The sequence below is a fragment of the Lutjanus erythropterus genome, chromosome 17 (assembly GCF_056507025.1).
Source record: "Lutjanus erythropterus isolate fLutEry1 chromosome 17, fLutEry1.hap2, whole genome shotgun sequence".
NCBI lineage: Eukaryota > Metazoa > Chordata > Actinopteri > Lutjaniformes > Lutjanidae > Lutjanus > Lutjanus erythropterus.
The window spans coordinates 29949329-29962295 of NC_139333.1; the positions used below are offsets into that span (position 1 = coordinate 29949329).

General features: G+C 40.9%; 1 protein-coding gene across 2 annotated transcripts in view; it reads right to left on the bottom strand.

Annotated features, from left to right (window-relative positions):
- Window positions 1-2653: 2653 nt before the first annotated feature.
- Window positions 2654-12967, bottom strand: part of llgl2 (LLGL scribble cell polarity complex component 2) — a 47079-nt gene continuing 36765 nt past the window's right edge. Inside the window, exons 16-27 of one of the 2 annotated variants that reach the window (XM_084740138.1) lie at window positions 12550-12746; window positions 10502-10649; window positions 10267-10414; window positions 10060-10176; window positions 9803-9969; window positions 7888-8152; window positions 6796-6913; window positions 6683-6711; window positions 6395-6442; window positions 6034-6076; window positions 4967-5028; window positions 2654-3431 (exon numbers count right to left, since the gene is read on the bottom strand). In XM_084740138.1, the coding sequence (XP_084596264.1) occupies window positions 4989-5028; window positions 6034-6076; window positions 6395-6442; window positions 6683-6711; window positions 6796-6913; window positions 7888-8152; window positions 9803-9969; window positions 10060-10176; window positions 10267-10414; window positions 10502-10649; window positions 12550-12746 (1320 nt within the window). In that variant the 3' untranslated portion in view covers window positions 2654-3431; window positions 4967-4988. The remainder of the gene's footprint in view (window positions 3432-4966; window positions 5029-6033; window positions 6077-6394; window positions 6443-6682; window positions 6712-6795; window positions 6914-7887; window positions 8153-9802; window positions 9970-10059; window positions 10177-10266; window positions 10415-10501; window positions 10650-12549; window positions 12747-12967) is intronic. The other variant, XM_084740137.1, reaches the window with a different exon arrangement.

The following is a 12967-nucleotide window of genomic DNA, read 5'->3' on the forward strand; positions in this document are numbered from 1 at the left end:
CAGCCAAGCAGTTGCTGAAATATCGTCCATATAGGAGATTATGCTAACTATTGTTAAAACCTGTAATTGCCCAACGCATGCAAGTTAGCATCCGGCAGTTTCATAATTCTGGGGATCCACACTTTACATTTCTGACAAAAACTTTGGTGTACTCAACATTTTTGGGTTCACATTGCTGGTAAGTCAACTCTTATGCTGAACAACACATTATTTTTTTATGCCAAAACAGATTTTGTCAGAGTGAGATGAGCTGGAGTCAGGGCATGGTTAGCCTAGCTTAGCATAAAGCCTGGAAGGAGGAGGAAATGGGAAATGGTTCATTAACATGTTAACATGTATAATCTATAAGATTTTCCTAAAAAACAAAACAAAAAAAAACAACACAGTGTACAGACTGATATAACACAACCCCTTTCAATCATCACTGATGACCCATTAGAAGTGTGTGGTGGTGGTGTCTGCATCTGCAGAGACCCTGCAGCCTTCTGCCTGTATTTCCTTATTTTTCTTAAATTGGGATGTTTTACCAACCCAAAATATTGGTATTTGAAGTCTGGATGTGTTTAGGAACAGTGCAGACAAATCCCACTGACTCTAAACTGTCTCAAAAAAAAAAAAAGGCAACGATTTATAAAAAGAGTTAAAATTCCTACACAGTCAACTGGATGTGGATGCAAATACTCTAAAATCAAAAGTGTTGATGCCAAACAAAAACAGAACAACTTTTCAGACTTGAATTCAATATTAAATTATTGAGCTGTAACCTGCACATAAATCGGAGGAAGGCATCTCCATAACAATATATTCCATAACAATATATTAAGCTCAATAGGACAGGCCGAGGCACCATTTTCTAGCTCATTTAACGTCTTCAGGTTGCATATGACAAGGACTCATCTTGCAGGGTCATCTTCTAACAGAGCCGCTGCTGAGGAGCCAGCCTCGGCCGGGTCCTCAGAGAGCTCAGGTTGCAGCGAAGCCACCGCGGCTCGAGGCAATTAGTGGACAAAGCGCCTCATTCTATAATGGATGACCAAAACTCTTGGCTGTGCATGTATGACAACCGATACCTCTTTTATCCACTTCACCAGAGACGGCCCGGACGCTGCGGCTCCCAGAGACCAAGATTATAGCCGGGCTTTGAGAAGAGAACAGAAACTGAAAAAGAAGACTGAGTTTTGGAATACAATCAGACGGGCCAAAATGACGGGTTGGCAGTCTAAATGTTATGGCTTTTTTCAGGTCTCAGTGGAGCATTCAGAAACAACATTCATACACTCAAGAATTTCTCAGACATCAGTGTTGTGAGAAAATAAAAACAGACACATGCCTTCTTGGGAAAAAACATGTAATAATTATCCACAAGAAAACTGTAGTGTGAAGTTACAAATCAAAAAAAATTAGGGTTCTTAATCAGTTCACTACAAAAATATATTCTAGGCTGACACTAAAATTACCCAGCATTGTGAGACAGTACCAAAATATTTCCTTGTACGATCTAAATAGCAGCCATCCCCGTTACAACAGGCCCACAGGTACAGACTGAGTCACATCCATACTGTATATATTAAAAACATTTCACTACAATAGCTTACAATTACATTCCTAAATTACATTATTCATTTTCTGGCATAAAAAAATGGTTTACATAAAAAATAATTAAAAACCAAACCCCATAGAAAGCTGTTCCCCCCAAAAAAGTACAGCATTGTGAGCTCCGCAGTAGTGGAGAAGTACCTATGGCCGGTTACTGAGTGGACGGGAGGGGGCGGGGCCGAGTTAGCAGTGGACACAATAATAATAGTAATGCTAGTACTAATTTAATAACCGTCGACTGAATGATAAAAAAAAACTAGTTAACATCAGTGTGGTTCAACATACAGAAAACAACTTTTTTCTCTTCTGGGGCACAGATAACATTTTCCCTTAACAGTTTGTTTAGTTTGTGTGGAAGCTCATCAAGGTCAAAAATGAAACACAAAAAAGAATGACCAAAAAAAAAAAAATATTTATGCTGAGTCAAAGTTTTAGATTAGTTAGTTTTAGATCAAAATTATGCAATACAAAAAAGACGAGTGTAAATTATGTTACCAAACAGATATAAGGAAAAAAGTGGAGGAAGATCTTTTTATTTTGCATTTCAAGAATAAAGTCAAAATGTTGAGAATTCAGTTGCACTTTCAGTATAAATCAGAGGATGATTTTTTTATTTTGTGTAACAAAATGGTAAGTTACGAAATGTTTAAGGTCAAAATTATGTAGGAAAAAAAGACTTAACTATGATAGCGTAGAGATATTGGGGCCACATTAAAGGAAAAAAGTAGAGGAAGAAATCGATGAATTTTTGATGAATTCTTTAAAAATTATTTTGCATTTCAAGAATTAAATGCAGAGAATAAAGTTGAACTTTGAATATCAAGCAGAGGATGTTTTTGTATTTTGTGTTACATAAAAAAAGTTGAAATGGCATTTTGACTTCACTTGCAAAACTGAAACTTCATTCTCAAAACGTAAAAAAAAGTAAAATAAAATAAATAAATAAAAAGAATAAAAAAAAACGTTGAAAAAATGTCTGCCTCTCATTTTTTTCCCTTATGTCTGTCCCTCATAATCTTCCACAGATACCATGTACAACATGGTCAAAGTCAAAATATCTTTGCAACTCAAACAGAATTTTGACTCACCGTGTTTTATTTTGTATTATTCTTGTTATTTTAAATCAGTCCAAACTTTCTATTTTTTCTTTTCCTGACACTAAATGAGCTTCCACAGTTTAACTCAGGTTTCTTCAAATGAAAATAATCAGGCACAAATCACATAAAATTTGAGCTACAAAATATTTTCATCAAGATGATTCAAATCATCCCCCACATTCCTTCCAGCTGTGTGTCCGTGTGGGGAGATGAAGGCCAGTGAGATTGCGCAGCAGAGAGCGTGCTGATTGGATGAACCGTTTCCATTGGCAGCATCCACATGAAAAGGCTGGCGGTGATAAAGGCTTCAGGATGAAGTGGCTGTGGTTGATTTTAAAGTCTTCAATAGGTGTGTATGGCAGATCAGAGATGCTGGTTTGATGAACGATGGCGTTGGTCACGTGTGAGGAATGTGCTTCATGTAGCTTTGGGTTGGGTGACTGTGACCGTGCTCAGATGATGTGTGGACAGCGTGTGGTCTTTAGGCACAGGTGGCGTCTCTTCCTTCACCCTCTGTCAGTCTGCACTGTTTGTGAGCCTTCAAACAACCTTGTGGCGCTCAGAAAGCACTACTGCCAGGAGCCCTTTGGTGTCTGTGTGAGGGGCTGCTGTGAGCTGAGGGCGGGGAGGTCAGTCACTGAGGCGAGGGTTCGGGGGTCAGTAGTGGTTGTGTCAGCCGAGCAGGAGGCGAGTGCTGCTACAGGACTGCAGTACGCTTCATACACGTGTCAGTTCACTCTGAGGACACACAGCACAGACACACAATCAACAACCAGACACTTGATTACAAAACAGTCAATAGCCATGTTTCCATACAGCTCTGTGAATATGAAGCAAACGTTTAAATGTCACTACAAAGAAAAAAGAAAACATATCTGCTGTCCATTAGTGGGTCAGGGCTGGACATTTTGAGGAGGAAAAGGAACAAGTGGAGGATGAAGAGTGTTACAAATTTCAGCACATCACTTCTGCATCAACCAGGAGGCGAACTCACAACTTCTGACTCTAAGAACAAGTCGCAAGACTGTCAAGTTACATGTCAGGTGTTTGACCAACAGATGGCTTCACACTGTGACTCTGGCAATCAGCACAGATGCACAAAGGCAAATTTCAAACTAGTGTCAAAAATTCAGTTTTCAAGGAAAAATTCTGAGGATCTGTGAGCCTCATCTAGACAACATACAGATGTCTGTAATTCATTCACACAAAGATGGATTGCTCCATAAGTGTCAAACTGATGTTTACAGATGTTTTATTTCCCATTAACTGCAAAAGCTTACATGACGATTCAATGCAAACATTTTTTTTTTCAAAATCTTGTAATTTTTTTCCATCAACATGAGATTTATTTCTCAAGAATCTGCAGTAGCTGTGTCAATGTAAAACATTTTAAGGCACCTCATAGAAAGTGTAGAACATGGGAGGATTTTATTCATTTTACAGTGATGAATTTTTAAAATTCCTGCCAGCTCAAAACATTTTCTTGTAATTTGCAAAGTTGTCACACATACGGATAATTTATTATGAATTCTCAAAGTTTTGACATTTAGACAACTGCTGTAACACCATCATCAGGACTATTAGCCTACAAAGCCAGTTTAGGAAGTCTGGCATAGGACTGGATATATGTGCAAAGTCTGATTTATTTTCATGCATGGGATGGCAGATTCCCTAGGAATAAAAGTAATAATGCTAATAATAATAATAATAATAATAACACTGACAAAAACAAGAGGGACTGGCAGCCTCGCTGCCTGGCACCTAATCAGGTGTGTTTCCATCGACTGGTAGAAAAAATACAAGTTGCGAACTGGAAACAAAAACAGTTGTTTGCCAACACCAATAAAAAGAAGAAGAAACAAAACCAGTCGCCTTGGCCATCTGCGAGAGGAAAATAGAGATGTCTTCAGGAATTTTTTTTCAGTTGGGCAAGTTGTAATTATTCTTTCATGGGAAAGTTGTTGCCAACAGCAGAAACCGTTTCTGCTTCTCCTTCTTCTTCTTCTCTCGGAGTGGAAACAGCTCATCAGTCATGTCAGAACTTATTTGGAAAAGGTGATTCCATCTGCCGTTAATGGCATTAACTCTTTTGAAAAAGGAAAAAAAAATCTCAAAGGGCGTGTAAAAACAAAATTTAGTTTTTTTTTAATTCAGCTTTTTCTTGACCGTCTCCAATGTAATACTTGCTATAAAAATATGCTGATGAAAACACGGCTAATAACACATCTGTTTTTGGTACCAGAGGTGAAAATTTGCCTCTACCATCGTCTCACCTCAACTGTCCAGAGGTGTCTCTCAGGCTACAGCACTCTTCACATTATTCTCCAGGAATGACCTGTAAAAAACATACAACAGCTTCTATTACAGTTGAAGCTTGCTAAACACAGATGCCTCGAGGTCTGTCATAAAAGGAAAATAAATGCTCATTTAGACTCAGAGCATGTACTTCTGATGCTGCATGTCTCTCACATCTAATCGTCTCGTATAATACGAGATCATACTGACAAATAAAGTGCACTGTCCCTTACTGAATCAAAACGGGACATGATGTGTCCCTAATTTTCATGCACAGTGTACTAGTGCACACACTACATTTTCATATGGTCAGAATGTCATTAGAAATAATAAATCCAACATTTAGACAGCTGGAAGCCAAAGTGACACCTAGAATGACAGGAAAGTTGTCTGTCACTCAATGTCACTGTCACTCTGTGTTAGAAAACCATCAGTATACATGTTCAAATTCCTCTTCCTATTAGTAGACATTAATGTTCTGTAGGCTAATACTTTGGCCACTAGGGGGCAGCAGAGCAAGCTGACAAGCTGTAAAGTCAACATCATCATATATTATGTCATCTGTGGTTTTTATATCAAATGCAAACAGATGCCTGCTGTTGTTTGATTAGAGGTTAACGAGAACAAAGTTCCTTCGTGCATGTGGCAGCTGCAGTTGTGCTGTTCATAGGCTTGATTATGATGGTTATGACAGCCTACTTCTTCATATTGTCTAGTATTACAGTCTGCTCTTCATTTGTGAAATAAGCCGCTCTGCTGCCAGTAGTCTTGTCCATGTTGTGATTGGCCAGATGCTGCAGACGCTGCCCTGTTTATGTGAACACGCTTATGACTGGGAAAACCTGGGTGGACCTATTGAGCTAATGACCAAGCTCTGTGTGACCGCTTCTCCTTGATTGCCTTTGTTAAGATTAGTTAAGCCTGATCACCAAAACATGCACCAGGCAGGTTGAACCTGCTTTGTCGATAAATGGACTTCCTTCACATCATTTGCTTTAAGACCAGGAGAGCCCATCTGACTGACTGATCCATGGCTGATACTTACGTCTGGTCTCCTTCTAGTGACTTCTGGATCTCCTGAAGTACTTCTGCAAGAAAACAAACACGTTCTCAGCACAACACTTCACACTTCATCTGAGATCTGTAACAGCAGGTCAGTCACATCAGGATACAGCTAATCATGCCATGGGATGATGTTTTCAAGCTGCTGATGTAGGTGTGTCTGATGACAATGGGAGCAGAAAGCTGACATACCAGTTAGGAGAGCAGCACATGGTGCTATTACAGCTGAAGCCACACTTTAAGTGTTCTAATATGACAACAGAGGGGCCTCCTGTCATCTATCATATCTCTACAGGATAGTTTAAACACAATCTCTCATCTGTCTCTTCCTCTGCAGTACTCACTCTCGTCATTCAGCAAAGCATGCTCCATAACACGTCTAGCTGCACTCTCTGGAACAAACAGGCAGCAGGCAGAGGACAAGTCAGTACAGTCAGCCACAAACAGTGTGTGTGTGTGTGTGTGTGTGTGTGTGTGTATTAACAAACAGACAGCACAAGCACAGTGTAACAACAACAAATAGAACACTACATGTGCACATGTAGTGTTCTTTCAGCCAGTCTCTCAGCCACATGCATGTTCAAGTATGACACTGTGTTGTTTTAAATTCAGGGCTCTCTGAAACATCTTACCTGGGTCCTCGCTGTCCTGTCTGGCATTTCTAGGAGGACACAGAAGACAAATGACTAATGAAACAAAATGTGAGCTTGCAGAGTAAAATCTAGAAAGTGGGAGTGTGTGTTACCTGTGAGCAGATGAAGCTCCGTGTTGAAGAGGAACCTCCACCAGACAGCGAGGCTCCACCACATAGCGGGTGGACAGAGAGAAGCGTTCAAACTCGGATGGAGAGATCAGGTAGAAGCCTGAAGGAAGACAACAGGACACAGAGGGGCCATCAGAAACAGAACAATAATTGGGAAATGTGAACGCCACCCCAAATAAGATACCTAAAGCCTTTAAGAAGGGGACACAAAGATAAAACAGATGCAACAATAGACAAACATCTAAATCAGTCCAATAATTTTCCACAGGTACCAACATCACCACCAGAAAGCACCCATGGTATCCCAAAAAATGCTGGATCACACCATTCGGTCCACGCAGCGACCCAACATCACTCAACCCTCCAGCCCTTAGTTCTTTTGACAAATTCCTCTGACAAATTCTTCTTAAAAAGACTACATACATGTTAAGTATCCTGTAAGACACTGGCCTCTAGGTTCACAGCAGTATGTGCCGGCACAGAGAGCAGCAGTCTTATGTGTAAAGATATTGGTACCAAAACTGTGAGTCAGAGCTAAATTATTGCAGGTTTTATTAGTTTATAACAAACTAATCCCAGACACACTCAGTCTGATGGTTTGTACCAGTGCAACTGGGAAAACACACATGGCTGTGGCTTTATAGGCCGTTTCTGCCAGTTTACAGTCAGACTGGAGGCCTGTGTGTGGGTTTTTTGGTAATTAAATCTTTGTGAATTTTAGACACATTACGTCTGGTCTTCACTTGCTCAAAGGACTGTTTGAGGTTAAAGACTTGGTTTCAGGGGTTTAGGTTAGAGTAACAGCTAGGGCTGGGCCTGTAGTTTCAATAGTCAAGGCTGAGGGTGAGGAAATGCACCAAGAGTCCTCACAAGTATAGCTTCTTAAATGTGAATATTTTCTGGTTTCTTTACTCCTCTCTGACAGTAAACTGAATATTTTTGAGTTGTGGAAAAAACAAGACATTTGAGGACGTCATCCTGGACTAAAGGAAACACTGATCAGCATTTTTCACTGTTTTCTGACATTTTAAAGGCAAACAACTAATAATTGTTAGTTGCGGCCTTTGTCCTTACCCTGGCCATGCTTGGTGAAGACACAGGAGGCGATGCCGCTGACGTCCTCTCGGCGGATGCAGGGGTACTGGACCTGCATCTTGACGGTCGGCAGCGACACCACGTGGACGTCACCCTGATTGGTCAGAACCACCAGGCCGCTCTCGCCGTAATCCTCCGACCGACTGCTGCCGAACGAGGACACGCCGACCCTCCGCACCCTGGAGCCGTCTGTGGCCGTCAGCTTCAGCTTCATCTTAGCACTCACCTTCGGTAGAGTGAACACCTGAACACACACCAACACAGTCAGTGTGCTGATGACATTATAGTTTGGTAGTAAATCTATTTATCTATTCTAATATTACTGTCATCCTTTTTGTTTTTAGAAATTAACTATATGTTTTAACATCTTAGTTTTTAATGATCAAGATCTCTTCAGTTTTCAACATATCTGGAACAAATTTAATTTCAAAGATCATCAACATATACAGATCTTTACGTGTTATAAGTCCTCTGTAACAGAAAACTTAGACTAACAACTGCTAGTTGAATAAGTCTGTAAATCATAGCCATGTGTGTTGTTGTGACTGCAGAACCTGCATTTCTTACACTGAAGTGCCAGTTCGGTGGCTCAACAAATTATTATGGCATAATTTAATTTGCTAGTTACTGACATAATGTTCCAGTATACAAGTCTTGAACATGTTCACAACAGAAGATGTATTAGACTTTCTTGTCTGATCATTTTGACACACAGGATCATAAAAATTCCATTCTATTCAATTTAAAAAAAAAAAAAATCATTTTAGTTTTCATTTTTTAAAGATAATGAGACGTAGCCTAAGTAATAGCTTTTCATTTTCAAAATCAAGCTGATCATTTAATATACAGTACACACTTACAGATAATGCATTTATAAGGGCATGGAGAGACTGGATGAACAGACGTGTCATCACTTTTCTGCTGACAACACAAAGTGCTGCAGCTGGCTGATACATGTAGTTTTAGTAACTTGCTTGTCCTTCTTCCTACAATGTGTTTTTTACCTCGTTTATTGACCACATCATAATTGTTGAGCTAAATGCTGATGGCCTGACAACTTCCTTGCTAGATGTAGTGACTTTTCTGACCCTCTTAGTACCTTTATTTCTCTCTCACACCTCTTGCCCTGTGCCCAGGCACTCAGGTGTGGTGTGCAGGCCAGACAGGTTTGAGCTCGTCTTCACTCTTTTCCTCCAAATCACTGGATGTGTCAGTTTGTTCCATCTTTTCCCTCCCTTTGTGGCTTTTTAAAAAACTTAAATTTGAAATATATCATGTCCCTGTAGGGCATTTGTGATTATTTGGCTCAAGACTTCCGATCACTTTTATAAGGCTTGAGGTGACCTCTCCCTCACTGCAACAGAAGCAACCACGCTTTACGGTCGACCACGTTTCAATCTGTCAAAATGATGGATGACCTTCAGATTTCCCCATCAAAATCAGTCAATGATGGAAAATGTTCGATTAGTTAATCAGAGGTCACGTTAACCAAACAACTCGTCTACATTTAATGTTATTTAGATTTATTTTTACATTCAGACGATGGGACAATAAAACTGAAATGTCTATATACCTCTGTCCTTCAGTGGAATTTACTTGAAATCTTGCATTAGGATTTGTTCTGGATAATGGTTCCCAGCTGACAATACAATATAAATTTGTATCCGATCAAAAATGTTTCTCTACTCTTTTTTCTTTTATCTAAGCGTTAAGCAGAAAAGTTTCAGGTAGCAGCTTGTCACTTATGTCACAGGAGGCACATTGATCAGTTATAGGCAATCAATGCCCTAACAGCTGCATTTAATCTGTTCGCTCTAATCTTTGTGAAAAATCACCTGTAAAACCGGATCAATGAAACGAAAGATTCATGAGTGTGTGTGTGTGTTATCCTGACCTTAAACTGTTCCTCAGATATGACGAGGAGGTGGTGCGAGCCCTGCATGTCAGGTGAGCGAGCCAGGTCGTGGGCTACTTCCAGGGGCTCCGGGAGAGGAGCCCCGTGACCATCCAGCACCACGATGCCAACGACAGGCGCTCGGTGCATCAGCTGGATCTCCTTAGCTGGAAGAAGAGAAGAGAAGAAAGAAGGTTACAACAAGAGCAGAGAGATGAGAAAATAGCCCCACACAGATCTAAATCTGTGTTCCTCACCCTGCTGTGCTGTGACTGGCTCGTCTGCTCGGTGCTCTACAGGAGGGATGCGGAGCATGTATGCAAACACACAGCCGCCATTGGTCCCTGCCCATAGGGAGGGTGTGTTATGTGAACCTACAAGAAGATGAGGAGACGTGAAAATGCTGGGGTGTAGTAAACATTTTCTCCTTAGTCAAACATTTAGTGTTTAGCAGTGTAACTCACTGTCTGAGAGGAAGGTGTCAGCGAAGTAGAGCGTCCGGACGAGACCGGTGAAGGAGTCGTCTGAGGAGCGAGCCTCAATCTTCCTCTGAACGGGAGCCAGCTCCATCTCTGCCAGCTCCGCCTCCAGACGAGCGTTGGCCTCCTGGAGCTGCACAAGGAAGTCAAGATTTAAGATTTTTCTCAGTATTACTTCTCGAGTCCCAGTAAACAGAAGAGTGGAGAACTGGAAATGTACCTTGGCAGCGTTGTTGACGTGATGTTTCCTTAGCGACACTCTGCTGCGTCTGATTCTCCTGAAGGACTGTCTGAGGGACTTCTTTATGCTCTTCACCCTGGACAGAGGACCCTCCATGGCCAGCTGGTCACTGGGATTTAGGGTGCATCTACAATTGGGAAAGTAGAGTTAAGCTCCGTTCGAGACAGCGTCGGAGGTCACAATTTCCCAGTAAAAATTTCCAGCTTTCGACCTCAAAGCCTTCCAGGTGCACAATGCCCAAAGTGAACAAAAAACATGGCTGACTGTGACAAACTGATGACTTTCTTAAGCAAGTGCACATTCAACTGAACCCTCAGCAGTGCAGCCTCCAGGCATAAATGACACAAAGGAGGAAAAACAACGTGAGGTAAAAGATGCCATTATACCTTTAATGGCATTTCAAAAAAACACGAGTCTTATTTTGACATCAATTTACATGCTGAACAGGTTTTTAATATTTAATAGTATGTATTCTTGTAGGTTTCTAAGAGCGCTGCCATTGTTGACATCTGACAACTGCTTCTTCTTGAACTCAGGGTAGATTTGCCCTGAGGTCACAAGAGGGATCTTCAACTTTGACTGGAATTCCATTTCCATCCCAATTTTTCTAGAGGGAGGTGGGAATTTTCCCACCTCCAGTGTTGTCTGGAATGCAGCATTAATACACGGATTGGCACAAGTAAAGTAATTTTTGCAACCTTTCAGAGAAATCAGATCACTTTAAAGAACGGCCAGGTTGCCAAGTTAAAAACTTTTGTCAGAGTAATCACAGAACAACTGCTGAAATGCCAGGGATCTTGCAAATTTAAGATAATTGTCTTTTAAAAAAAAATTTTCTATGTTTGTTTTGAGCCTCAGTGAATGAATCCACCTCTTTGTTTGTTGCATTCCATGTTCCATTCATTCTTTGTTCACTGCATGTATACTTCGCCAAAACATCAGGCTGTACCCCCTTTTGGGGGATAGAAAACCAGGGATCCCTTAGACAACAATGTAATTTTATGTGTTTTTGACAAGTTTGCATGAATTCATATTGAGTTACACAAACCTTTGTCTTATAGAAATGTCTAAGAATAATTCTGTGACCCTGCCTGAACCTGAGTGTTTGCAGTATCTTAGTAAATTAAAGTAATCAGTCAGCCGTCATGCTCCTTCAGTCTTCCCCTGTCCAAGTGGATCAATGAGTCAACACAGTTTCCAGACACCACTAATACTGAATTATCAGGTGTCGTTAGGCTTAATGTTGTCTGTAAATCACAAAACCTGCCAATAGACAACTGCTGATCACAGCTAGACTGAGATTTAGTTAAAGACAACAGTCTGACGCTGCTGTACTGTAATGCTACGACTGAACTCCAGCAGCCTCACACTCAAACTAAGGTTAGTTCTCCATCAGTGGGAACAATTACAATTCTCTAGAGGCTCAGAGATTCTCACTGCTATCTTCTTGGGATCCTTTCACACAGAAAATTGATCAGGAATTAATAAGGGAATTGATAAAACATTCAGACCAACGAGCAGAATCGATTATAGCACTGGTATCATAGCAATGGTATCAATATCCCTCCTTACATACAGGTAACTCTGCCTGTATGGTGACACCAGTGAAAATGTCAAAAAGACAGGAGACAGCTGAGAAAAGGTTCACAGAACAATAGTGTGCATAAATAAAGCACGTAGAAATGCATGAGTGCTACTGTGTCATAGTATGATTCTTTAGCATAGGGCACACCCCTAATGTGCCCTATGCTTTAACCCTTTAGCTGAAATCTCTTAAGTCCTTCTGCATGATATATTACGTGTGCTTTGATACCGCTCTGTCAGGCGGACTGTAACTTAGTGCTGAGAAAAAGGCTTGTGAAAAAGACTGAATCCAAAAAAACAAAACAAAAAACAGCTAAATAAACCATCAGGTGTAACTCTGCAACTGCTAAGAACAAGAAGAAGACAATGTCCCAGTATGTGAAAAGCCAGATTAAAGCTGTGTTTGTACATAGAAAGTTGACTCTTCCCGTGTGTCTGCTTACTTGATGAGGACGTTGTTCTTCTGTTGGTAATCGTACAGGCCAAAGCCGTGGCTGGTGCCAAAAGCTACCAGCTTCCACTCTGAGTGCAGGGTGAGGGCGGTGACCACGGCGGGAGGCTGGCACTGCACCAGACAGAAGGGCTGGAAGCCTGGAGGGAACAGCACCGGCTCCTCTCGCACGTCCAGCCGAGTGTGGCCCTGATCAACGAGAAAACAGCTGACTGATTACTCTTCTTTTATTTCCTTTTCTTTTACTAGGTGGCAAAGTGTGTTAACAAATAATGATAGAAAGGAAGAACAGGAAGGTAAATACACTGTACCAAGCACTGTCAGATATTACAGGTCTGAGGGAGTGATGAGTGAAGCATTACAGCTGTACAATTATGAGTGATGTTATTTGTTTTTACAGTAACCGGTCC